General features: G+C 44.1%; 1 protein-coding gene across 6 annotated transcripts in view; it reads right to left on the reverse strand.

Annotated features, from left to right (window-relative positions):
- TLE1 (TLE family member 1, transcriptional corepressor) overlaps positions 1-27,804 on the reverse strand; it is a 110,699-nt gene that overhangs the window by 41,822 nt on the left and 41,073 nt on the right. For 3 of the 6 annotated variants that reach the window (XM_075549775.1, XM_075549770.1, XM_075549772.1), the window contains 2 exons: positions 16,476-16,680; positions 15,732-15,748 (listed from right to left, as the gene is read on the reverse strand). The exons of 1 other annotated variant lie outside the window; for it this stretch is intronic. In XM_075549775.1, coding sequence (XP_075405890.1) covers positions 15,732-15,748; positions 16,476-16,680 — 222 coding nt within the window. The remainder of the gene's footprint in view (positions 1-15,731; positions 15,749-16,475; positions 16,681-27,804) is intronic. 2 more of the 6 variants (XM_075549774.1, XM_075549771.1) reach the window with 1 other exon arrangement.

Consider the following 27,804-nt stretch of genomic DNA (forward strand, 5'->3'; position numbering starts at 1 on the left):
AGTGTGCGGACTCCAGTCCTTGCCAAGATCATTCCACAGCCCACTTACACATACTTCCGGGAGCGCTCAGGCCTGAGTCTTGACTGACGTACAGACCTTTCTGAACCTTCAGAACTATGGATGCTATTTTCTCCTACTCCGTATTTACCCAGGCAGCATTTAAGGAAAGATCACGTTCAGAATAGAGAAACTGAGGTTGGCTCACTTTAAAAGTGCTTTTTGAAATCATGAATTGGTTCTCAACAGAACAGAATTAGAATCAAAGTTTTCAGGCGACCAAAAGCAAACAAAAAAGACATGCTGTGTTCAAGTTCCTTGTAGTGTTTAGGATTGCAAAGCCCGGAGGGGAGGTAATCGTCTGAAACTTAAAGTGAATGCAATCTCCTCGTATCAAGTACTTACTCCTCCCTGAACTCAATGTATGTACGGTATGTATGGAATACCGAGTCCCAAATGTATATTGCTCCAAGCCCACAAGGGATCTTTAATTTACTGCAACATCATACTGTGACATACTAGTGCCGCCTAATGATATTTTCTCTGCTCCCCACCAGGCCCATGCACAGGGACATGAAGCCCACTGACAGACCTGGTTATACATCAGCTACAAGTTGGTCACTGTGACTTAAAGCACAGAGGATCAAACCGCTACCTGATCCTGCACCATCTTCCTGATCAAGTGTGGATCAGATCGTCCTGGTCCAGAGGCTTTTCATTGGCTGATTTTTCAGAAGTGGATCACAAGGCCTTTCTTCCTAACCTGCCTTAGTGTGGAAGCGCAGCTGGGGCCTCAAGCTTTCACTGACAAGTGGCACTGGCTGGAAACTGAGCCCAGGTTTCTGACATGGAAGGCGGTGATTCTTTCGTTAAAGCACCACTGCCCTCCTTGGTTGTTTGTCTACTGTATCGCCAAAATGTGACTATATAACAAACCGACATTTTACAGTCTAATTTAAAATGACGTGAGAATAGTCTCAAATTCCTGACTTTGCACCCGTGAACCCTGCCTGGCACACAAAAATTTAAGATTCACATTCTGAAAACCTCCGGAGGACAGCAAGGCGTCCAAACGCAACAAACAGTACTGGTTTCATGGAATTCCGATCATGTGGACAGTGAGGAAAGAGATCTATTTCACATTCAGAATTCTCTCTATTGGGCCCTTATTCTGAAAAATCTAAATCTACTAAGCTGTAGTTATTAAATAAAATTCATTTTATAAATATTTATTTGCAACGAAATACTTTGCAATGAATCAGGGCTTTGGACAGCATGAAAACTCACTGATATACTCAAATTCCAGCCAAAAACAAAAAAACTCCCAAGTTTTGGTTCACCTTGCAGCTGGAAAACTTTAAAATATCTGCTGGAACTTTCACCCACTGTAAACACTGGACGGACAAATGTCCGGAGGGACAGGCATCACCAGACTGTGCGAGGGTAACTCTGAAAGGGTTGGTGATGGGGCTCTCACGTGCAGGCGCTTCTTATGCCAAAGATAGCATGTGGAAACATGTCTCTGTGAACAGTGGCTGGCAGCAGGCAAGTTCTCTTTTTTAAAAAGTAAAATAAAATACTTTTTGTGCCGTGGACAAAAATGAGGTCAGGGCTAATACCAAAATTTTAACAAAACTCCAATGGAGATGTTCTCAAATCAATGTTAACTTTGCCCCAACTTGAGATGTGCTGCCCATGTAAACAACAGGTTTTAGATGGACGGAGCATTTTTAAAGGTCGGGAAGACCTCAGTGATGAGACAAGAACGTTTGACAAATGAAGAAACTGCAGCTAAAGTCCAGGAACTGGTAGAAGATGGGACATTTTCATCAATGGGATAACTCCTTAAGTTGAGATCTGCTGCCCAACGTTTTGGCTCTAGCTACCTTTCAGGCGAATGGCTGGCTATCAAACATCTTGTGTAAAGATCAGGTAACTCAGAGAGATAAACTTTCCATCAGTCTTTTAGGCAAGAGCAAAGCTAAGGATGACAATGTATGGAACAAACTGTCACTCAAGATGAATCTTGGCTTTTATAACTATGAGCAGAAAGCCAGGTCCAATCAAGATAGTAGCTCCCTGCCGGGGGTATCTGCTGAACCAGTTATATTGAAGGCAGAGAGATCTATTCAATTCCTAAAGGAATTCCTAAAGGTTAATTTTGATAGTCTTGAAGGTCATAGAATGATCATGGGGGCTTGTGAAGATGGCTTTTTAAAAAAAAAAAAGAAAAATGCATTGGTGAGTAAAAAGGCCAGGAATGTTGTGCAGAGAAATTTCGAGGACCAGGGGCTATCCTACAGAATTTCCCAAAATTACACATTTAAAAAGAACACAGTGTGAGTCCTAAGGATGCAAAAACTGCCATTTTGACTTGGTATAAATAAAAAATTTCCAGGGAAGGTTAGAGAGATGGAAACATGGCCTTTACAAGTACCCAGACCTAGGAGGAGGAGAGGTGCAGAAACAATAGCTTCTCAGGTTGACATATTTCTTTAACAGCGCTCATAACAGTACATTTTGACTTACCCTAACATACAGGTTTTCTTTTGTTTAAAACATTGTTGGGAACTAAGCAAAACCATCTACACCTTGTCTTCTAGAAGAGCTCAAAACTGTCATATAGCCTATTGGGGCTATTACAGGTCCAAACAAATCAAGATCCAAAATCACCCTGTTTTCAAAAGAAACTAAAATTCTAGCTTTCAGCAAATGCATGATGACTTTCTATACCTTATGTGTACTTAATGGTATAGATCCAAATAAAACAGTCAAGAGAAAGGTGTTATCTGGCAGGTCTTTTAAAAGGATTCCCTTATAATTTCCCATTCTAGAGACAGAAAGGGCCCCAAAGACCCATTTAGTCAAAACAGCGTAACTTTCTGCACATTTATATGTAGACATTGCCCCTGGGATGGCTAAAATAGGTATGAAAACAGAAAAAAATATGGGAACATTTGGGATTAGAAAATGTGGGGATTTTTATCCTGAGCTGTTTTGTTTTTCCCCTCCAGTTTTATTTATTTTGCTATTTTTGAGCATACACAGCTAAATATAGACCCATTTCACACCATCAACCTGTTGGAATTTTGTCAGTGAACAGTTCAGACTAGACTGGCGCGTGTGCACAGCTCCTGACACGCAGAATCCAGGCCAGATAAACCCTCAAGAACAGAAATAGGAGTAGAGATACCAGGAAGGTAGGGAGTGGAGGGGAGGAAGGGGGAATCAAACACAATAATCGACATAGAAACACACATATACACACACACAGAGCGGGATGAACAACAGGAAACATGGGAGAAGGGAGATAGCAGTTGGTGTAAGATATGAAAATAATCATAATCTATGAAGGGGTCACCGGGGGGGGGGGGACTTATACTGAAGGCTCAAATAGAAAGTAATGTTTAAAAAATGATGATGGCAACATATGTACAAATATGCTTAATACAATTGATGCTGAGGCATGGATTGTTATAAGAGCCCCCAATAAAATGATCTTTTTTAAAAAAAGTCATATAGCCTACTGGGGCTATTAGTGAACATTTTTACAAACATATGATTGTGCTTCCTTAACTAATAGCAGTATAACAATAAAAGACAGCAAGAGGTGCTAGAAAACGGTTAATGAGATGATTGTCCAATGATGTTATGCCACGGTCACCTGCTCAAAACCATCAGCAGCTCTGCAGGGGAAAGATGAGTCTGCTCTGCAAAGATTTCAAGGCTCAGAAACCCACGGGGGCAGTTCTACTCTGTCCTATAGGATCCACATGGGTCGGAAACAACTCTACAACAGAGAGCTGGATTTCTGAGTGTGGCGACTTGCCTGGGGCCCGTGGTTCAGGAGGTGGACTGCTCAGGGAAATACCAGCGGTTCAAAGCTAGCAGCTGCTCCTTAGGAGAAAGGGGAAGCAGTCTGCTCCCATACAGATTAGGGTCTGGGAAGCCCTGACGGGGTGCTCTGATCTGAATGAACTTGAGGACCAAGGGATTATTTTAGGTAGATCAATTGTCATGAATCAGCAAGCTCATCACCGTACTCCGAGAGCACCATTTCCTAAAGGTGGAAACCTATTTTATAAAAACACAAACCAAGTGAATCAACCGTGGTGACACGACATGGTAAATTTAATGAATGTCACTACCTACTAAGCCAAGTGTATGCCCTGGTGGGTAACAAGTAACCAATATACTCAGTACCGCTGAGTCAGTTCTGACCCATAGTGACCCTGCAGGCCAGAGAAAACCCGCCTTTGAGTTCCCAAGGCTGCAAAAACCTTTCCCGGTGCAGGAAGCCTCTGTGTTCTCCCACAGGAACCCTGGTGGGGTAGTGGGCACGCGTTGGGCTGTGGTCTGCAAGGTCTGCAGTTCAAAACCAACAGCAGTTCTGCATACAAAAGGCGGGCTTACTATCCCGCTAAGGAGGTCAGCCTTGGAAACCCCCAGGGGCATTCTACCCTGTCTATGGAGTGTTGCTGAGTCAGCACTGACTCCACTGCAATGAGTTTGCTTTGTGTCCCCCCCCCTCCCTTCCCCGCAGAGCGGCTGGGAGTTTCAAACTGCTGACTGGGGGCTAAACAGCCCAACTCGGAACCCACTACGCCACCAGGCCTCCTTAGTAGCCAATGCAATCTGTCCAAATAAAACAGAATACAATTATCAAGCCACGCCTTCATATAAGACCTTTCAGGGCAAACAGGCGTCTTATTGAATCTATGAAAACATCAAGCTGACTGCAAATAAAATGTCAAGATTGTATCTCATGCCTACTCTCGTGGCCCTTGTGCATGCACGATTCTTTCCTTTTAGTGCTCCAAACGCCAACCCAACATGAAGGGAGCAAAGATCCAGCTGCCGCGATAATGATCACAGCCAATCTTCACACCCTGTTCCTAGACCCTCCTTTTCCTTAGCAATTTCCCAGGACTCGTTGTTCTTATACACGAATACATTTGGAAGGTGAACTCTAGCTGGCATGAGAGAAAGCAAATGTGATGAAACATTCACTCCATTGTCACTGTCGCCGAAACCATTATTACAGTGCCTTCATGAATCCAGGGACCTCTTAGCAACTATCTGCCGACCAAGTTAACGCCTGGAACCCTCAGCAGCAAATCTAAACGGGAAAGCCCCTCGTGGATACAGCAAAACCTAGACAGGCTTTCCTAATGTGAAAATAATGCACATTATTCAAATGGATTTCTTTAGCTGTCACGCTGATTCCCCTCGGGATCTTTCTCCGCCCTGCAGGAAAAGTGCTTATGTCAGAGGTACAGATTGGAAACTCATGACACCTCATTTATCCTCAGTTACACTAAGGCAGTGGGAACCTAATTTGCTAGCACGCTGTACACTGTCAATTAACTTCTTGGTGAGCATTAAAACAATTAGGCAGTAACGCACCCCATCACATCTGTGTGCCTACCCGATCTACACCTGGTACCAATTAAGACGTCACCCTGCACCGTGGGTCCTGCTGCAGTCTCATTGGTCACTCACATATCACATCTGCCAGACATTTTAGCAAACACTTTTTGAAAACGAATGGGATTCCCCCCTTGTCAACAACACAAACAAAGGGAAAATGAGGCCGCTTGGCAACCGCATCTCACACATCAAGTTTCCCATGCTGTAGAAGCAGATCCGAAAGGTGCGGGCCTATTGTTTATACAGTTTCGACATGAACTATGCGAGCGAGTCAGTGTTCTCGCACCTTGTCTCAGCAACGATGGCTTCCCTAGAGGGCTGGTATGTCATCCCGTGCAGGACCTCGTGGGGTAATAATGACAGTTGTGCCTGGAGCACATGACAAGGTTCATAAAGGAAATCAGCATAGTTTTAGCCTGGAAGGTAGACTGATGCATGTAAGCTGGGTTTAAAAAGAATTTTTTTTAATAAGGAACTACAGGGATGGATTGCTAAAATAATACTACTACTACATTGCTGCTGAAACACTGTGCAGAAATTTTAGATTGTCACGTCATCCCCTTGACTCCATCACCTGGTGTGGCCCATACTCCCTGCCCCTTCTAGTGACTCCAATGCTAGAGCAGAATGCCAGGCCAACAGCACACTCCCACCAAGCAAGCCGGTTCCTCCTCACAGTGACCCTAGCTTGTGTTCCTGGGGCTGTTGACCTTTACAGAAGCAAAAGCCTCCTCTTTCTTACAGGAGAGCTGGTGGGTTTGAAGTGCTGACCTTGCATTGAGCAGCCCAGCAAACAGGGCTCATGAGCACTGTCCCAATGCAGCCACATGCAGACAGGAGCCTCAGTCCCGCAGACTCGCCACACAGAACGAACCTTTCATTACTTACAGAACCAGTGACAGAGCTGGAAAGGGTATCAACGCATAGTGTACCATCACCCTCACCCCCCCTCTACTTCCACTTATCCTCCAACCCGCTTTCCCCATGCAACATGAAACAAAGACTCTGGAGCAGACCCAAAGTAATATAATTATTTAGAAATAACATTTAAATGACTTCACTCCCCAACCCAGAATTTATCAACGCAAAAAGGCAAATCTACATGGAAGGCCTTTCTTACAAGCATATTCTTGTAAGACTGACTTGGTGGGTACTAGTCCCTCCTCATTCTGCAGTCAGGGCTAAGAATAAGACAAAGACCCTCCAGGCGGTCCGGACATGCCTGTGAGAGTTACATGGCTCCCTCACGGCCCCGGAATCCTCAAGGAGGTATCTGGTGATCTCATTCCAACAAAACAAGGCAGCCATCAAAAGCTTCTCATGGAGCACAGGTTTCTCCCCTGGCATGCCTGGGGCCACCATGAGTCACAATCAACTCCATGGCAATCGGTCAGTGGTCACAGGAAAGAGGCACAGAGCTTGGTGCAGACCTGTGTTCCAGAGACAGAATAATAAAAATGACCACAGGGTCAACAAAACAAATACAGCCCACCCAAGAGGCTGGGAAGTGAGTTTTCCAATCACTGAACACAAAGTAAAGGCTCCAGGGGTTTCAGAAGCTTTCCGGTTTGTTTTTGCCTAAGACGCTCTTCTAGCCGTAGTCATGGTGAGATAACAGCTGCCCTCTTTGGCCGTGGCAGGCTGGCCTCAGTTATATGGTGAATTCCATGGAAGTGGTGTCAATTTCCCACAGAGAAGATCACTACAGAAACATTTGCCTGTGTATATATGCCCCGGGGAGCCCTGGAGACGCAGTGGGTTACGTTTTAGGTTACTAACAACAAGGTCAGCAGTTCAAACCCACCTGGTACTCCATGGGAGAAAGTTGAGGCTTTCTGCTGCTGCTGTAAAAATGCACAACCTGGGGAAATACAAAGGGTCAATTCTACTGTCCACAGGGATGCTATTAGTCAGAGCTGACGCAGCGGCAGTGAGTCCGTTTGTTGTCTATGCTGAAATAAAAACACCCTGCGACAATGACTAAGAAAACACTGTTCTCCACTCTGTCCTAAAATTGGAATTGTAGCGACTTAATCTTGTTTTATCCATTATTCCTGGCGATTCCTTGAGACACATCAGGTCAAGATGAACATCTCCACAACGTTCAGACAGGAATATCTCTTCTCATTTTGCCTTCAACTAATAATTTGAATACCGTAAGAAGGATGAAGTAAAGCCTGGGGCCAATTTCCCAGCAGACAGAGAAACACCAGTAACCACCACCCTGTTACAGGGCCTACAGGGCCCTCATAATTTCTATGTTAGAAAGGAGAGGAAATCCCCAGCCCTCACCTGGCGTGTGCCTTCACTGTGCTGTTGCCTTGCTCTTCTGAAGGGAGAGAGCAGCATTCCCGCGATTCGCTGTCTCTCGCCTTCCAGTCTCTTGGCCCCTCACTCTGAGAGGCAGCCACTGTATCCACTGTTTTACTGACAGGCACTAAGCCTGGTCGGGTTCCAAAAGGGTACAAAGGTTCGCCGTCTAGGCAGCTAGGGATCTACTCCAGTCGGTCCAAATCCAGGGTACTTTTTTCTTTATCCTTCCTCTTCCCCACTCTCGTCTTCCTCTGCTGCAATTCCAAACCATGCCACATTCCCTTTCATTTCAGAAAAAGACCAACCATTACTTACTCTCTTTATACCCTCCCTTCCATTCTATAATGCTTACGTATTGATATGACAAAAATCAAAGCAGTGGATGGTCCTTAAGTAGCCTCTATCACATTTCCCATCTACTCCCACTCCCCAAAGTACAAAAAGGGATGGCTATTATAAGTACCTTCACAGAAGTTCTAAAGAGGAACCTCTAGAGTAAGCTGAGATAGAGCCCCGATGGTGCAGTGCAAGGTTGCTAAACGCAAGGTTATGGGTTCAAAGCCACTGGCCGCTCCAAGGAACAAAGATAAGGCTGTCTGCTCCTATAGATTGATCTGTGAACCCCTAAGCTCTATGCGGTTCTATAGGGCTGCTAAGAATCAGAACTGACTTTCTGGCAGTTGGTTGCAATAATAGAAGTCAGTTACTGGAATAAAAAATGAATAATCTCTCAAAAAGGTATCTTGGCTGCTGTTACCTAAAAGGTATCTAAGCTCTGTAAATTTGTCTTACTGATAAAGACGCTGCTGAGCCATCTGGGATCTAAGGCGGGTGAATGGTACTTAACTTATCTCAGTAAGAAATCCCTTTTGAAAGTTAAACAAGTGGCCATCTAGCAAGGAAGCAACAAAGTCCACATGGAAGAAGCACACCAACCTGTGTGATTATGAGGGTGTCGATGGGAAGTATTATCAGAAATTAAAGAAATAAGCAGTCAAATTGATGTTATGGAGTGTAGACAAAAGTGGGGACCCAAAACCCACCTGTAAGGACAACGTAAAAGAGATAATATATCCAGGGTGCGGTACAGCACCCACTCAACTATCCTCTCCAGTTCTTTAATACTTCCCCTCATTATTATGGTCATTATTTTACCTCATTAATTGTGTTACACCTGTGTATGTTCATTTGTATAACATTGTTTGATGCATGAAAGCCAAGATAGATAGCCCTTCAGAAACAGTAATGGGAGTAATGATTCCCTGACAGTACAGGAAGTGGGGTGGTGGCTGATCACAATGACTACATAACCCCACTTGAGGGGAAAGAATAACAGAATTGCAGGTGAACAGATACATTGGATAGTGTAAGATACATCAAATAATGATGATGATAATAATATACTGATAAGGGTTCCGGGGGTCTAGAGGGAGGGAGGGGACAAAGGGGAACTGGTATCAAAGAATTCAGGAAACAAAATGTTTTCAAACTGATGGTGGAAGCAATTGTCCAATTATGCTTGAATTATGGATTTTTATAACATCTGTAAGAGCTCCCAATAAAATGATTAAGAAAAGAAACCCCTTTTGAGACTTTAAAACATGGTCTTTCCCTGCAATTATGCATAAGAGCAGACTCATTGCATCAATTTCAGAGGAGTTCAAAGACTTCTGAAATCCACCATGGTCCAAGACTAAGTTTACAAACCATCTGTTCTGAAGTGCACCCTAGACTGTAGGCCAGTCTTCTTCCTTCTCCAACTGTTATAAAGAGTGATCACCTGGGCTAGGTGTTTCAAAGCTTTTTAGTCATTTTAATAAATATTTAACTGGGACATTAAAAGGGATCATTGTAAAATGGCATTAAGTAGATCCACAGCTTCAAAGAATCCCTGACTTATATTAAATAGCACACATTCGATCATATTACTGTATCTTAGAGCCATGCACATAATTATAATTTACCTTGTTTCTAAATACAATGCATCCCCTTCAGCCTATAGTCAATGTAATTCATCATGAAATTATTTGAATTCTCTAAAATTGTTTTTTCCCCTAAAATTTTTTTTTACTAATACTGGATACTTTGTTAGTAATTCCATACTCATTTGCTAAGAGTACTTGATAAGTGAACTTTCTTTTTAAAGTATTTTAATTCCATTTTTCTATAAACTTTTTAAAGAACACACACACACACACACACACCCTATGTTTTGAGAATTAGAACATCTGTTGCTATAGACAATTCTGACTCATTGTGACCCTATAGGGCAACGTAGAACTACTTCCACAGGGTTTTCCCAAAGGCTTAACTCTTTACAGAAGCAGACTGTCTAATCTGTCTCCGAGGAGGAGGATGGGTTCACACGGCCAAGCTTTCAGTGAGCAGCCAGACAGGTAACCACGGTGCCACCAGGGCTCCCTCCTTCCACAGTAGAAAAACCAATTCACAATCAACAGCAACACAAGCGTCTAAATGGCTACTGTAGCATTCATTTCCTTCAGAAACAAGAAACTTAAAAACAAGTGTCCGTATTTTCACTCTCTTCTCAGTACTTTTTCACACAAAATTGGATTGCAGTAAGCTTCACTTTTTTCCTACCACATACACTAACCAACTGGACAGTCTTACTACTATAAGGCACTTACTACAACGAGACAGTTTTAGGCTAACAGATAAAATCCATATGTACTGACATGTCCTCTCCTGTCCACACATGATCAGATCAAAATGGAAAGAACAGGGGAAAAGAGCACTTACATTTGGGGTGAATTCCAGACCACCGTAATGGTTCTCAAAGTTTGGTTCAAGAGCCCGAAAGATCCTTACAAATCTCTACAAAGTTGGATTTTCCACACTTGCCTCAATGAAAACAAGGTGAGAATCCAGCTTTCTTCATTTAAAGACAGACACTCAACAGATTTGTAAACATATAAAACAAGGCCACCTTTCTCTTGGGGGGTGGGGGGTGTGGGAGTGGTTATTTTTCATTAATGAAATTATTTGTCAATATGTAACTTTAAAACTTGTTTCAACTATTTTAAAATTTTGCTTCTGACAGAGTAAATACCGAAGTATATTGACCTGCACACATGTTCCTCGGAGCTCTCAGTAGTTTTAAACGTAAGAGTGGAGGTTCTGAGAACAAGAAGTTTGACTGAAAATCACTGCCTTGTAGCAACTGCCCGTGACCCCTTAGTGCGGAGAGAAGTGACCAGCAGTACAAAGCAATCAACTGGCTTTGTAGGCTGTCCACTGTCATTCCAAACCACTGCCAGTGAGCTGACTGCAACTTCTACAGGGCTTCCGGGACTGCAAATCTCCCTTGGTGCGCCTGGTGGGTTTGAAGCAGTTAGCAGTTGCAGTTAGCCGTCCCAAGTAAAAGCAGGACTTCATAATTCAAATAATTCATGAGGCAGATGAGTATTGTGACTTCGGCATTAACAGTAATACATCATAACATTACCCATACTTCCCCCATTCGGTTCTACACAGTCTGAAGGACTGCTCCCTTAGTTATATAGTGTCACTGTACATATAACCAAAATAACACAAGGGGGTGACTTAATAAACAGAACATTATTTTCTCCGGTTAAGCGGCCCAAACCAGGGTGCTAACTCTAGGGAAGATTTCCTCTGACAGTTCTGAAGGAATGTCCTGATCGCCTAACTTCTGCTCCTTTTGCACTCTTCATGTGACCTGACATCTCTCTTCCCCCATCTACTTTTCTTTATCTTTCACATCTTGAAACGAACTCAAGGCACGCACCACAATAATCAGCTCTCATTAAAATACCCCACTCTCAAGTGGGAATAGAATCATGAGCATATCAACAAAAAACAAGCCCTCTGCCATCGAACTCATTCCAGCTCCGCACCATCTCACAGGACAGACTACAACTGCCCGGTGCCGGTTTTTGTGCAGCTGAAAATCCTTACAGAAGCACACTACCACAGCCTTCTCCTTTGGGAGGCTGGGCTGGAACCGCCAGCTTCTGCAAGCAGACTTAAACTCTTTACCAACAAGGCACATTAACCACAAGCACAGAGACCGGAAGAACACAATCTAATCAATAACATTCTACCCTTTGGGATCTAAAAACAAAAAACACGTATTGTATCACCCACCCGGAAAACCCATCACATCATCCCCAAAGTCTTAAATCCACTCCAAGTCCAAATATTATCTTCTGAGTCATCAAATTCAAATGTGAGCAGAATATTCAGCATATTCTATCTGGGGACAAGATTCCTCTTCATCTGTGAACCTGTAAAATTAACTACTTCGCAACTATAAAGGTGGAACAACCATAAAGACATTTGCATTACAAATAGGAGAAATTGGAGGAGGAAAAGAAAGGGTAAAGGTATCAATCAAGTCTAAAGTCAAGCACGAAATTCAAATAGGTCATCAAGGCTGAAGATTCAAGCTCTGTTCTCTGAGATGGAGATCACCTGGGCAATGGCCTGTCCTCCAGACCCTGGGTACCGCTTACACTCTGGATTCTGAACTTCGATGTCCCCTTCTAGGCCACTGAGGTGGCAACTCTGCTCTCTCTGCTTTGGGTGGCCCAATCTTCTGGCCCACATGAGTAGACCCCAGCATCCCCCAAGGCCTCCACAGGTCCCATTTCTTGTCTCTGACCTGGTAGCTACAATTCTCAGCTTGGGGCGGGGGCACTATCCCTCTGACATACCTTAAGGACAGCCCCAACCTTCAGAATTCGGTGGATGATGGTCGGACTTTGAAACCTGGGAGAGCATGAGCACACCCTTTGACTCCAATAAGGCCCAGTTTCCAGGGCTGCTTCCCACAGTTCTCCTGATCTCCATGTTGCTCCAAGGATGATCCTTAGACAGTTCCTTTAGCCTGTTTTCTGTCTGTGGCATTGCAAGAGGCAGGCAGCTTCCCCTCATTCTTTGTCAGTGCCCTTCGTTGTATGGTGATGGGTTTTGTGCTGTGGGAGTTGCCATCAATCCAGTTTCACTCTGGGCCGTGGTGTATTTCTTGAGCATCACACCAAATGTAAAGCAGAAAAAGAAATGCACTTGCACATAAGTCACAAGCCCTTTCTCACAGACCCGAAGAGACAAAAATACTAGCAGATACAAGTAGAGTTTCAGCAAAATCTCTAGAGTTGTAAAACATCACTATGCAGTTACTTCCAATATGGCAACAGCATCGATGAACAGTGGTTTGTAGTTCACTGAAGCCAGTAAGGGCATTTATCTTCCCATGTGTCTCTATTTCTGAGTATATGTAATAATGTCCTGTGTGTTCCTGGCTGAAAAATGTGTTTTCCTGATTGAAAATGTGAGCAAATTTTTTTACTCACAGAGGGATGATAGCAAGGTGGATGGAGGGAGGATGGCTAGTTTTAGTCATAAGAAGAAATAGGAAAGTTGTAGAGAAAGCTTCTCTCATTTCAGAGGATACAAGATCTTCAAGAGGTTGTGTTAGCCTCTACTTGCTTATGTATGAGAAGTGGGCTTAAAATTTTAAGTATATAAAAAAAAGCGCTTTGAAACTTGGGAATTTCTATTGTAAAAATAAATAAGTTCTTATGTCCTAAAATGTCCACCAAAGATGTAGCTACATAATTTTTTGTTAAACAGATTAGGCTTATGATGAATAGAGCTAACCATTACCACAGTCGAAAACCCACCAATTAAAAGAAAAAATGGAAGAACTCGACTCTTCAAAGTCCCACAGGCAGGGAAGCAGCCACAGCCACTCCATCTGTGGTCCTCCGAGAAAAAGACCATCACTGGGTGCGATCAGGGATCAGAACTGTTGGGAAGAGCATGGGAAGCAGGTTGTCAAGAGGTGCGGCCAACCTCCTAGGTGTCCATGTTAGATCTTTACCAATTCAATTCTGGGGTTTGGGGATGGCGCTGCTACCCAAAGCCGAGGGTCAAGGCTGCCATGCCCAAGAGCAGAAGAATGAGGCCACTAATAATCAAGGAGGTGGAACCGCCACTCCAATGGACTAGGAAGAACAGGGTACCAGAGCAGATGTGCCATCCTAGTGGGGCTGGAAAGTAGAGTTCAAAGCCAGGGTGAAGGGGAATCCAGAGAGCACGGCCAACTCCCAGAGTCTAGAGGGCAGGACCATAGCCAAGGGAGTCTCAGAGAACAAAGGATTCTTTTCAAATCTTGAGAGTCAATATGACTTGTCCAGATTTCAGCTTCACATTTGAAGAGGAATTTTGACCCAGGTTATATCTAGAGTCTCACCCATATTCAATTTAAATGAATCAGAAGGTAAAATTTTGGATCTGGTGGAGTTTGAGGATGATGTGTTTTATATGTGAAAAGGACATGAATTTTAGGGGGCCAAAGAGTAGATAATTATAGATTAAATTGTATCCCTCGAAAATATGTGTTGTAAATCCTATCTTTGTGGTTATAATTCCTTTTGATAATAAGATTTCTGTTGCATGAATGAGACCTAATTAGTGTGAGTTGTATCTGGAGTCAATCTTTTGTGACATATATAATAATTAAACAGACAGAGAGGTGGGGAAAGATGCCACGACACATGGCAAACTTCAGAGAGCCAGAACAAAGAAGCTTGAAGACACAACGTCCTTCCTCGAGAGCCATGGAGAAGACATGCCCCCTAAGGCGGTCCTCTGAGTCTGGGCTCCGAGCTCCTCAACCTGGAGAATAAACCAGCTAAACACATCCACTTCATTCACTGGTAGTTATTTCTGTTACAGCAACAGTAAAGAATCAATCAATACACGACCTATACTTTTTTATCCTCCCCTCTTCCCCTGCCAACATTTTCCAAAGAAAACATCCAGTACAAATGGGGGGGGGGGGTGTTCCCTTCTCACTTAAGCATTACCCAATCCTGCAAACATATCCAGCTACACAAAGTGCAGCAAGATCTGCCTTAAATGGGATTTTAGAAATAAGAACAGTTCTACGAATTAGGGGGAAAAACGGGGGGTGGGGTGGGGGTAATTGTTTTAGATTTTCTAACTGAACATTTGCTTATCTTCTCCAAACTTAAAAAAAAAAGTGTTTGCTTAAAAAAAAATCACTTCATTGGGGGCTCTTACAGCTCTTATAGCAATCCATACATCGAATGTATCAAGCGCATTTGTACATTTGTTGCCATCATCATTTTCAAAACATGTTCTTTCTACTTGAGCCCTTGGTATCAGCTCTCTTTTCCCTTCTCCAAACAAAGTAACACATGCTGCAAAATTTCAAAATAGTCCATTTTATAACCATATTAGATTTCAGATGGTGATCATTGAAGATTAAAGAGATATAGTTTAGATGTGGCGATCCTATACAGTTGATTGGTAGAGAGAGAGAGGTAAACTCAGTTGATGCCAGGTGCAAAACTAGTGAAAAGATGAATTCTACAAGAACACAGCCATAGCTATGGAATTTCTTTGTTTTAAGAGCTTGTTCATACATACGCTCAGCTCTTTGGTCCAAAATAAATTTAAGTTCAAGTTCACATTCCAAGGACAATTATGAAAAGAAAGCTCAATATGGAAACCTAGCAACTAAGATGTACTCACAGAGGATAATGGGTGGTTGATGTAGAAGTAACAAAATGCTGAATAATTTCACATGTGGATTTTAACCCCTTGCCTGTAAAACATAACTAAAATTACACACACACACACACACACACACACACACACACACTTGAGGGACAGGCAACCTGAACTTGGAATGCAACAATAAGCATACTTTAAGTGGGGTGAGGACACACAGAGATCCACATGTATATTCTCAGGTAATCATAGCAAATTGATCTGTGCCCGGGCCCCCTTCATCTGACAGAAGTTATATAGAAAAGAAAAGAGGGCGATAAATAATAACCCCAAAATAGAGAGAAAAACAGGAGAAGTCCGGGCGAAAGAGAGAGTATGTGTCTGTGCCTGTGTGTCCAGAGAGAGAGCTTAGGAAGCATTGTCGGAAAGAACGCGTGTTTTTGTGCAGCGGGTGCTTGGGTACTTACTGTGCCCGGTTCTCTGTCTGCTCCCGAAGTAACCAAGAAACGCACAGACATGCCCGTTCAGACACAGAGGCAAGAACAGAAATAAAAAAAAGGGGGGAATAATTAGAACACAAGCCCCAAACTGTTTTAAAAATGGCTTTTATTTATATAAGTCATTGCACATTCCTAATACAGTGATTTCCTGAAAATTACAGTATTTTGTAAACATAAGATTTACAGTTTAACCATACACAAAGCCTATTTTTTTTATTTCTTGACAGAATAAATTACTTTTCTTCAAAAAATTAGTCAAGTGCAATTTTGCCCAATATTTAATGCATACTAGAATTAAAGCCTATGAAACTAAGTTGTAACAGATGCAATTATCAAACCTTTCATTTGAACACATTCACTTTCAAATTTAACTTCTTATTTCGCCCCATTTAACAACATTACTTTCTTTGAAAATTGCCCAATTAAGCAGTTAACAGTTTTCCATAATATGGTACAGGCCACTGGCATTAACTAAACTGTTGCCAAGATGTCGAGATGCCTGCAAACTAAAGAGTTCGGGGAAGCTACAAATTACCACGTCAAGCCCTGAAAATGTGCCCCGTTTTTCAGCAGCAAAGCTTCGCTACAGTTCCACTTATCTCACTGTCCTCTCTCTGGATAGGGTGGGGCTCTCGGTAGTGATGCACACAATTCTGCAGCACTGTATGGGTATTAGGACCAAGTCCTAATCTGGCTTGCCCGGCCTCTCACCTCTGTGGTGCTCTGCATCGTGATGCTTCTTGTCATCTTTTATTGCCAAGTGAGACTGCCCACTCAGAGCACTGGACAGCGCCAGGAGGCCAGCGCTGCCCCCGAGGGGCGGGATTCCAGGAGGCTGAAGTCCCGAAGGGTGAGGCGTGAGGGGTACTGGGGGTCCATGGCCATGAGAGAGGTGCTGAGCTTGTAACTGCTGCTGCTGTTGGTGGCAGTGGTGGTGGGAGAAGAGGAGGAGGAGAAAGAGGAGGAGGAGGAAGAGATGTGGTGATGGTGGTGGCGGCAGCATCGGGGGGAAAGTAGGCATGACATGAAATGAAGGAGACAACAGAACAGGTTGAACATATACACGAAGGGAGTGAAGGAAGAAACGGGGAAAAGGAGAAAACAAGTGATTAGTGCTTTCTGGTCATCAAAAGCTTCTTTCACCCACTCCTCCCCATCTGCCCCTCGTCTTGTGCCCACACCTACACTGTAACTTTCTGGCAAAGCTCACCCAACCATGAGTGCAGCTGGTTACCCTTTAATAAGCAGGGCTACATCAGTAAGCACTCAGACATTGATTCCACTTTTATGTGCCGCCCAATACAGATCAAGTATGTCTGAATCTATGATGCTTGAGATTTAACGTTCATTCTGATGTTCAAGTGGTAAAAATGTATGGGGGTGGGGTGAATACATATGAAAAATTCAGTAGCCCAACACTACTCTCATTTACCATCATAGTCACACAGTGGTTATGCACTAGGCTGTTAACTGCTAAGTTGGAAGTTCAAAACCACCCGGCAACTCCATGGGAGAAGGATGAGGCTCTGTACTCCCCTAACAAGTTCTAGTCTCAGAAAGCCATGGGGGCAGTTCTCCACAGGGTCACCGAGGGCTGGGATCCACTCAGTGACAAGGAGAAGAGGAGGAACAGTGGTACCAGTGAGTGGACACCAACTCAAGGTAAGACCATGTGTGTCAAGGGTACAATTGTGCTCCACAGGGTTTCCAACAAATTATTTTCTGGAAAACAAATCACCAGGCCCCTCTTCTAAGACACCTATAGGTGGACTTGACTCTCTAGCCTGTTTGGCGGCACAGTAACCAATTAAACGGCTCAGTTCTTATGTGACTCCACTCTACCCTTGCATTGTCTATTAGCCTACTAAGCAATAGTCTGAGGAGACAGACAAAACCATTCGCTTTAATTAATACAATTCACAAAGAAGGAAGAACCAACACCCAGATGTCAATCCCACGCAGACTGGCATTTATTTGCGTGTGCTTTACTGACGTCATTCAATTCTCAAAGACCTACGATGAAGTATCAATATTCCCAGCAAAGGAAGCAAGGCTCTGAAGATGTCTAGTAAATAAATGAGTTTCTCCGACTAGACAGAAGAGGACTGGAGTCAATGCACAAATGACTCTGTCTGGCCTTAACGTTTAAGCTACCACAACACAGAACAGGGTCCTGCTTCATGACCCACGCTGGCCATAGCTGGAAGACAGGGTGACCTTTCTCCTTTCTCCCCCACCCCACACCTCAACCCTTCCCACGTGACTTCTACCACCCAGGTGACGGGATGAGACCCAGAAAACATCAGCAGTTAGCAAAGGACAGTGGCTTTATCCACTTGGGAGGGGCTCAGACCACACCTGCCCAATTCCTTTTCCATGATCCCGATCTCAGAAATTATGAATCTGTTCACATTAAAAGGTACAGTTGCTCTCATATATTGTATTTAATACCATCTTGTACAAAATGAAAAATTACCCAAGAAATGGTCCCAGCACCATAAATCGGGCCCCATTTCAGCTGTCCAACATAAAATTCGTTTTTGATGAGACAGTAGGAATGATTAAAGCCCAATTTCTAAGGTGTAATATTAGAAAATGCTCAAGATTCTGACTTGTGCTCACTTCCCAGGGACTAAATTACTCGTTTTATTTATTATCCCCTTGCGTGAACTGAATATATGAAGTCTTCACGCCACATCTTCACTTATTTCCACCCAGAGCACTGATCTGTGATCCTCCGCATACTTCCCGCCCTAGAGAAAAAGGCAGAATCACTAGGAAGCAGAAATCAGCCGTCTGCGGTAATCTTACATTTCCAACCACGCCTAGCATCTTTAAGGAAATCTTTAGGAGCCAACTTGGTTGAAGACGTCCATTTCTTCTCAAGTGAGCACAGTTCTAATTCGAGGGAAGCTGCTCCCAGAGGCCAGGTCAGAACAGGCAGCAGTGCTAGTACTTGTGGGGGATTCTTTATAAACTACTCATTCACCATTTGAGATCATAATAACCATTTCTGTGTGCATAAAATCACCTTCCTGTCATCCCCAATACACGAATTCTTGCTCTGTCACCTTCTAAGAGCTCAGCAATAGCAAGACATAAAACTGGAGGAGCTGGCAGCCACGTCACGGTCCACTAGGCATGCTCATTAGCACTTAATTAGAAACTAGACACCTGCCATAAGAAATGGGCTCGGAGAAGAATGAGGAACAGGTCTGGCCTGCCAGCAATTACTGTCATTACGTGGAGAGGCAGAGCTATGTCCGGCGGGGCGGGGTGGGGAGTGAGTGCACCGATGCATACACAAGCAAGTGCAGCAGGGTAATTAAGCACGGCATTGATTAAAGGAAGATGAGAGAAGCTAAGCAGAGGGGCAGGAATTTAACCACAGGGCGGAAGACACCACCCTATCGCTGCCCACCCACCCTCCAAGTCACCAAGAGTGTCATCGCCAGAAGACTTCAGAGATGGGTTTTATGTCAGAGGGCACGCTCACGCACACACCTGTTACTGTCAAAGTCAATCCCAACTCACGGAGACATCATGAATGTCAGAGGAGAGCTAGGTTCCAGAGGTTTTGGTGGCTATGGCCTTTAGGAAACAGTTCGCCAAGCCTTTCTTCTGAGGCACCTGTGGGTGAATTAGAACTGCTGATCTTTGGGTTAGTGGCCAAGTGCTTAATCATCTGCAGCACCAAACCCACATGCAGTAATCTCTGGATAAAAAGCTCCTTCGTCACAGCTGTGAAGTAGACCTGTGTTGTTAAACCCAGCCTGCAACAAATCTCCTCCAGCCATCCTTATTCCTTGTGCGGCTTTCGGAGGCCCAGTAGGCACAGGGACACACCAGGGCCCGGGGCAGGTGCACGTTAGTCCTCAACGTGGCATGCTTCGCACTTTAAGAAGGTCTTATGCAGATATGACCGGCACAATATTTTGATATCTTCACTGCTGTTTCCATGAGCACTGATTGTGGATCTGAGCAAAAATGAAATCCCTGAATTTCTATCTCCCCTCGGTTTATCAGGTGCATATGTTTTCTATTGGTCCGGTGTGAGGAACCTGCCGCCTTTACATTGAGGCACAACCACAATGAAGGCTATATATTTTTGATCTTCATCAATAAGTTCCTCAAGTCTATTCTCTTTCATCAGGCAAGACTGAGTAATCTACACATCACAGGTTGTTAATGAGACTCCCTCCAATCCTGAAGCCACTTTTTTATTCTAGTCCAGCTTCTTGAATGATCTACTCACCACACAAACCGAATTAACGGTGAAGACACAACCCTGGCATATACCCATCCTGATTTTAAATCCGGCAGTATCTGATCTCCTTGTGCTTTTCAAATGCCCCCCCCCCTTGGTCTTGAGGAAAAGGAAGTATTCTTGAATGCCCTTTCTTCTCAGTGTGATCCTTAGTTTGTTATAATTCACACAGTCAAATGCCTCTGCCTAGTCACTAAAACACAAAATTACCCAACAGATCTCTGCTACTCTCTACTTTCAGTCAAGACTCATCTGCAAACTGTAATGACGTTCCTCCTTCCGCACTGTCTTCTGAATCTAGATGAAATTTCTCTGCATGTACTATTGCAACCATTTCTAATTATCTTTAGCAAACCCTGACTTGCATGTGACATTAATCACATTGCTTGATAATTTCCACATGGAACTGATACTGTCCCCGTACTCAGTGATAAATGCTTCTTTACTGCCTGGTGTTTTAGGGCAATGACAAATTGGACTTTGTGCTTAAATTTGCTAGTCATGAGTGCTGGTATGGGGTGAACTGTGTGCCCCCAAGTCTTTGCAGATGTTAATGATATCCTAATCCAAACTAAATGGCGTCCTCTGAAACACAGGAAGTGAGGCAGGGAGGGGAAAGGTGCCGCTCTCAGAAGTGGGAAAGACACAAAAGGATGCTCCCCGAGACCAGTCAGAAAAAACCTGACTTGGTGAGTACTTAGATTCAGACTGACCTCTAGAACCATGAGATTCAGATACTCTGCTACAAGCTAGAACTTTGTGCTTGGTGGCTAGGGCTCTGGGGCTCCAGAAAGGACGGAAGAATCATCCCCGCAGTCCCTACTTCCCAATGCCAACCCCGTCGTCTGAGAAGCAGTGGCCGGGCCTCTTTGTCAAGAGTGCGCGGAAGAAAGAACAAAGGCAAAGCAGAGATGCCCCTGGCTTCTCTCAGAAGCAGATGTTTCACAAACAAGTTCCCTGGAAAAACACGGAGCTCCTTTCAAGGGACAACATGGCATCTGCTCACTACAGACCAGGAAACCGCGCACACTTCGCATTCTTGGGGACTACACACATGGCAGAGAGCAAGGGTAGGAAAAGCTAATCTTCCTTTTTAAAAGTTCATTTTATTGGGGGCTCGCACAACTCTTACCACAAGCCATCCATCCATCCATTGTGTCCAGCACGTTGTCCATTTGTTGCCCTCATCCTTCTCAAAACATTTGCTTTCTACTTCAGCCCTTGGTATCAATCCGAGCTTTCTTCCATTCACTGTAAAAGCAGCACCCAAACCAAATCCAGTGCTGTCACATGGGTTCAACTCACAGTGGCCGGCAGGACAGGGCAGAAACTAGAACTGGTCCCCAGGGTTCCAGGGGCTGCTGTAGCTTTCTCCCGGGGAGTCACTGGCGGGTTCCAACACCAGCCTCAGAGCTTTTCCATCTTTCTGTTAGTGGTCAAGTATTCAACTACTGGTCATCAGGGCTCCATCAATAAACTAACTGGCAAAGGTGTTGAAAATGTAATGCTGGCCTATTTAGATAGGACAGAAGACCCATGCAAAACCATTTGTAAAACCATTAGAAAAAGGCATCGTTCTAGAGCAATGGGGGTTCTTAGCAAAATAATTGTTTTTCTTGGGCTATCAATCTAGACCAGTCTCACCTGGAAACATTTGGCACTGTCTGGAGACATTTTTGGTTGTCAAAAGTGGTAGAAGATGCATCTGCTAGTGGGTCAGCAATGCTACTGGACACTTTACAATGATCAGCCCCCATGCGACAAAATGACCAAGCCCCAAATGTCAGTCATGCTGAGTCTGCTGAAAACCTGTGGTGGAGAGCCAAGCTTGAATGGTGTCCCCAGTAACATAGGAATCTAATACGTCCTTGCCAAGTGAGTTGTCAAATTATTGTTTTAAAAGTACGGAGGCTTTTAAACACTCAAGTATTCCCTGTCCCTTCATCATCACCCAAGTACCTTGACACAACTCAAGATGTGAGCACCTTCTTTTTACAGGTGACTCCACTAACAACTGCAAAATAAACCACTGCCCACCACCACTGGGGGAGGGGGGCGAGCTCTACAATTAAAAATAATTTGGAGAAAGAGGTGCCCTGAGAAATTTTACATATTGATGTTAGAGTATCTGAAAGTGAGTCATGGCAAGATTTAGGTGTAGGGAGGTGGTAATGGATTTGCTCTTATCCAAACCCTTTGAATAGGCCAGGTGTGAGTCAAGCAAAATAAACACCAACCCCTGAGTTAATGATACTGAAAACCCCCAAGAAATAAAGTAACCTTCTCCATGCCAAGCAACTGTAGAATTTTAATTCACATTTTACCTGGTAGAGAGCAGGTCAATTATATTAGTATAATGAAATGACTTTGCTGTTTACATTTGGGGTCTAATGTAATGGTGTAGTAATTTCTATAACACAGGCACAGCCCATGGTGCCAGATACCAGAGTGGCCAATAGAAGGACAGCCACTATGAAACAAAAGCCAACTCTAGCCCTGCCCTCCCAAGATGTTAAGCTCCACTCTGACAACTACTGAACTAATGTTAATCTCTGAAATGTAACCTATGTTACATCATTTAACGCACACCCTAGTGGCACAGTGGGCTAAGCACTGAGCAGTTCAAATCCACAAAGGAGAATGATGTGGGTGTCTGATTCCATAAGAGTGGCGAAATAGGCAGGCATCAAAGAACAAAAGTCGTATCATTGTGAATGAGGGGGAGTGGGGACCCAAAGCCCATCTGTAGGCAACTGGACAGCCCCTTACAGAAGGGTCGGGGGGAGGAGATAAGCTAGTCAGGGTACAGTTGAGCACTGATGAAACATACAACTTTCCTCTAGTTCCTAAATGCTTCCTTCCCCCACCCCACCCCACCCCGACTCTCATGATCCCAGTTCTACCTTACAAATCTGGCTAGACCAGATGTACACTGGTACAGATAGGGACTGGAAACACGGGGAATCCGGGATGGATGATCCCTTCAGGACCAGTGGTGAGAGTGGCGATGCCAGAGGGTGGAGGGAAGGTGGGATAGAAAGGGGGAACCAATGACAAGGATCTACATATAATCTCCTCCCTGGGGGATGGACAACAGAAAAGTGAGTGAAGGGAGACATCGGACAGGTTAATAATAATTTATAAATTATCAAGGGTTCAGAAGGGAAGGTGAGCGGGGAGGGAGGGGAAAAATGAGGAGCTCATACCAAGGGCTGAAGCAGAAAGCAAATGTCTTGAAAATGATGATGACAACAAATGTACAAATGTGCTTGACACAATGGATGGTGGATGGACTGTGGTAAGAGTTGTATGAGCCCCCAATAAAATGATTTAAGAAGAATGAGACACTAGAAAACACTCTGCTAAAACAAACAAAAAGATTAGTCTCAGAAGGACCTCAGGAGCAGTTCTGCTCTGCCTTGCAGACTCCTTATCCGTGGAAATCAGCTCCACTGGGGGAGGGAAGCTTTACAGTTTTTTAAAAATCATTTTATTAGGGTTTCATACAACTCTCATCACAATCCATACATCCATCGTGTCAAGCACATTTGTACATATGTTGCCATCATCATTCTCAAAACACGTGCTTTCTACTTGAGTTTTACAGCTCTGTATAGTTTTATAACTAGGAAAAAACTGTGCTACAAAGATCACACATTGAACCCAACCACAACTAAAATCCATTACCACCACCCCCACCTCCCCCACCAAACAGCACCTACGATGCTCAACAAGTAAACGTCACTGCCACTGACCCGTAGCAATGCTATAGCACAGGGTAGACTTGCCTCTGGGCTTCCAAGAGTACAACTCGTTACAGGAGTTGGACGCCTCCTCTTTCTCCCAAGATCAGCTGGTGGTTTCTAACTGCTGACCACGTGGTTAGCAGCCCAATGTGCAACCCACTACACCACCAAAGCACTAAGAGTGACCAAACCCGAGCCAAGCCCACTGCCATCAAGTTGGTTACAACACAAAGCAGCGCTCAATACGGTATCTGAGGTGGCAAATCTTTGTGGGAGCAGGTAACCTCACCTTTCAACTTGACAGTAGCTGGTGGGTTTGGACCAGCAAACTTTCTGTTAGCAGCTGAATGCTTACTAAACGGCACCGCCAGGGATCCTTGAAAGATTAGCGGTGTGACAGTAAGCGGCATTCTGTAGCACTTGGCATTTAAACCCTTACGGGAAACAAAGGGAAAAGCAGCATTTGCTGACAGTTCTTTTTGAACCATCTTCCCGGGTTTCTGCTATCTCCCTGTTCTGTGAAACACTCAGGGCCTTATCTTTGGAGGCGGTAAGGAGAAGAACATTGGTGTGCTACAGTAACCAAGCAAGTGGGAAAGGCTGTACGCAGCGCACTGCAGCAGTTACCTGCGATCCTCCCGTTTACGTGAATGGCCTCTCTCGCCAAGAGGGGCCAGGGTGATAAATAGGCTGCAACTGCTTACTGGGCTAAGAGCGCTCAAGCCACTTGAAGACAACAACAGTACTAAACACCACCCCCTTGACAGGCCCCATCTCGAAGCAGGAGCACATAGATAAACTGACGAGTGCTAAGCACAAGGCTGTCGCACGTGCAGGCAGACCAGGACAGCAAGGAACCGGAAGCTGTGAGAAGGATATGACTCTAGTCCTTCCAGGGGTCCTTGAGTGGCAGAAGTGGTTATGCACTGGACAAATGGTTACAAGGCTGGTGGTCTCACCCCATCCTTTCAAAAAGAGCCACAGCCATTTAAGCCCCACAGAGCCATCCTACCCTGGCAGCCGCGAGGCAGCCACGGACTGGAATCAGGCAGCATGAGCACAACTGGGTGGGGTTTGTTTGTTTTTCTGCTCCTCCTGCATACAGCTCATCCACACTGGCCACCCAACTCGCCCTGCCTGTGCCCGTGACCTCCCCTGGCGACTAACGTGGTTATGACAATGATCAGGGCCTTGGGATTTAAACAAAGGCCTGAATTAGAATAGGTTTCTAAGGTCCACATTTAGAAAGATTCCTCAAAAAACACAGAGTCCACATGAAAAGATATTCCACATCACTAACCATCAGGAAAATGTAAACCGAAACCACGATGAGATGCCATTTCTTACCCACTAAGAGGACTAGAACATAAAACTGTGGATAATGAGAACTGTGGGAGAGGCGGAAAAACTGGAACTCTCATGCACGTCCAGTGGGAAGGGGGCAGCCACTTTAGACAAGCCTTTATCACATTCAAAAGGTTAGAGACGAGGTTAGCTTAAGACCTACCGGTTGCACTTCTACGTGTATACCCAAGGGAGTTAAAAACATCCAACCGTAGAAAACTGTGATCACAAATGATCTCAGCAGCATTCTTCATGGGGGCCAAAAAGGAGAAAGCCAATGCCCACCAACTGACGAATAAATAAACGGTGTGTTACAGCTTTGCGAATGAGACCTGTTCGTCAGGTCATCTTCATAAGGAACAGCAAGTTGAAGGAAAAAATAAATGAACCACTCAAAAACATGCTGCAACATAGACAGCCCTTGAAACATCATTCTAAGCACAAGCCACCAAACACAGCTGGGTGCTCCTCACTGTCGGCTCCTCTTATATACAGAGTCCAGAAAAGGCCAATCCACAGAGACAGGAAGCAGAGCCGGTGTCAGGGTTGAAGGACAAGGTGGAATGGGGAAGGAAATGTCTCCTAATATCTTTTGGAGTGATGAAGATATTCTAGAAGTGGGGATGGCCACACAACTCTGTCCACTTCTGTACATCAAACTACATGCCTTGAAAAGGTGACCTTTATGGTATATTGTAACTCAATTAAAATTACGTAACACCTCTTAAAGTGGGGCACTCTACCTTTTATTCGTGGACTTAAGTGTCTCTCTGAATATTGAGAGGAGAAATACTCCAATGCCTTCTCCTACTGGCACAAGCAAAAACCTCATGAAAATATGGGGAGACATAAAACCCAATACAAGTATCGTTCTGAAAAGTAAACAAAGCATCAGCACCTTTTTTAGTCACCTGAAGTTTCTTGCCTACCGAGAAGAGGCCGGACACTGAGGCCAAGCCTTGCTTTTCTCAGAGGCCCTCACCTGGACTCTCAGTAACAACCTCAACCACAGAGGCACAGGTGGCACAAGACCGCTCCCGCGTCTTAGGAAAATTAACAAAAAGAAAGCTCCTGAGAATTTACATCAGAGGTCTGGTCACTAGATAGATGCAAGTAGCGGTGGAAGGCCCGGTGCTGTTTGCTTTAATCCCGTCATCTTCCACTCTTGGTAGGAGGATAGGCATTACTCTCCCCCGGTGGATCTGTTTTACAAACGTACAGCCCAGTTATTGATGGGCTTTCCAGGGGTTATCTGCATACTCATAAGAATCAGAGGTTAACCTCATCCTCTTAAAAACTTCACACACTCCAATCCCATCGATGGCCGACAGCTAGTCAAAGGAGAAAACCAATCCAACATTTTCCTGATACTAAAAGCAATCATCTCATGCAACAGGGGAGAGTCCTGGAAGGTCTACAACTCAGTCTCTCAAGTCCAGATGGCCTGAAAGACTCCTTTCATCGACCCAACAGTTTTCCATAAACCAAGCCACCCCCTACACAAGAACACAGCTTGTCAGACATCACCAAATACCCTTGACTGCTTTTATTTCATATTAGAGACTTAAAATGCACAGAAAACTATAATCTTGTGTAAGAAGAAGGAGTACATCAATCAGATCAGTAACTGGGTTCCCATAAGGGTGCTGGACAGAAGCTCTATACACCATGCACACATCAGATTACCTGTAAATAAATAAGAAAAGAAATTAAGGTCCTACGTTCACACTGATTTCTACTGAAATTGCTCCAGCTCTTGAAGTATGAAGGCTAACCAGACTGAACAACTCAAGGTATCAAATGAATAAGTTCACTTCCCACAACATAACTTTTCCTGAAGCACCAGGGAGTTTAGCCAAACCAAATACACCCTGGGATTATTATGGTCTCTGCATTATTAAATATTCCTTTTATTGTTGAACATTTAGTTGCACAAAAAGCTCGTAAAAAGCAAGACTAAAAGGGGGCGTTGGAGTTATTATTCTGCTAGTCATCAGATCTGCCTATCCATCACAGCTATGGTTTTTAAAAAGTTTAACCAAAGTAGGTCAACCGTTCCTCCACTTACTAAGTATCTAAGAACTTCTCTAACATCTTTCCTAAATACTAACGATCCACGGCGTTCCACTTAAAGGCAGGTGCTGTGGTAGAAAAGAGTTACGACTCAGTATATTCTGTGTGCTGTGAGAACTAAGTTTTCGATGCTGGTATGAAATGGGCAACATGAAATTGCTCAGCAAGGACAGTAAAACATAACCAGCCTCCTCGGAAAAGGGCATTCATGGGCCCAAGACACAATTTGAGCTTACCTAGGAGCTGGGTGTCCTTGAGAAGCTTTTAACTTTTTATTCCAGGTTTGCTGAAAGAGAAATGTCTTTAGCCCTATCAAGCCAGCCATAAGCCCCTTGATTGCACCTTAAAGGGAATGAGAATGTTTCGGCTCATTTGCATTTTAAAGGGTACTCTTTCATGATCTTTCACACTTGTAATAGATGTCTAAACCGTTAAATTACTATTTCTTTTCTTAGCCTGAAAGTCGATGCAGACTCTGAGGACGGCCTCTCCCATTGTTCTTTACCCTAAGTTGGTCCCTGAACAATACTGACAGCTGCTATCAAACCCGGTTGCATTTACTCCGCGAGCAGCTGCCCTGTGCAGGAGCAGACAGCCTCTCTCTCAGGAC

The sequence above is a fragment of the Tenrec ecaudatus genome, chromosome 5, assembly GCF_050624435.1.
Source record: "Tenrec ecaudatus isolate mTenEca1 chromosome 5, mTenEca1.hap1, whole genome shotgun sequence".
In the NCBI taxonomy this organism is placed as follows: domain Eukaryota; kingdom Metazoa; phylum Chordata; class Mammalia; order Afrosoricida; family Tenrecidae; genus Tenrec; species Tenrec ecaudatus.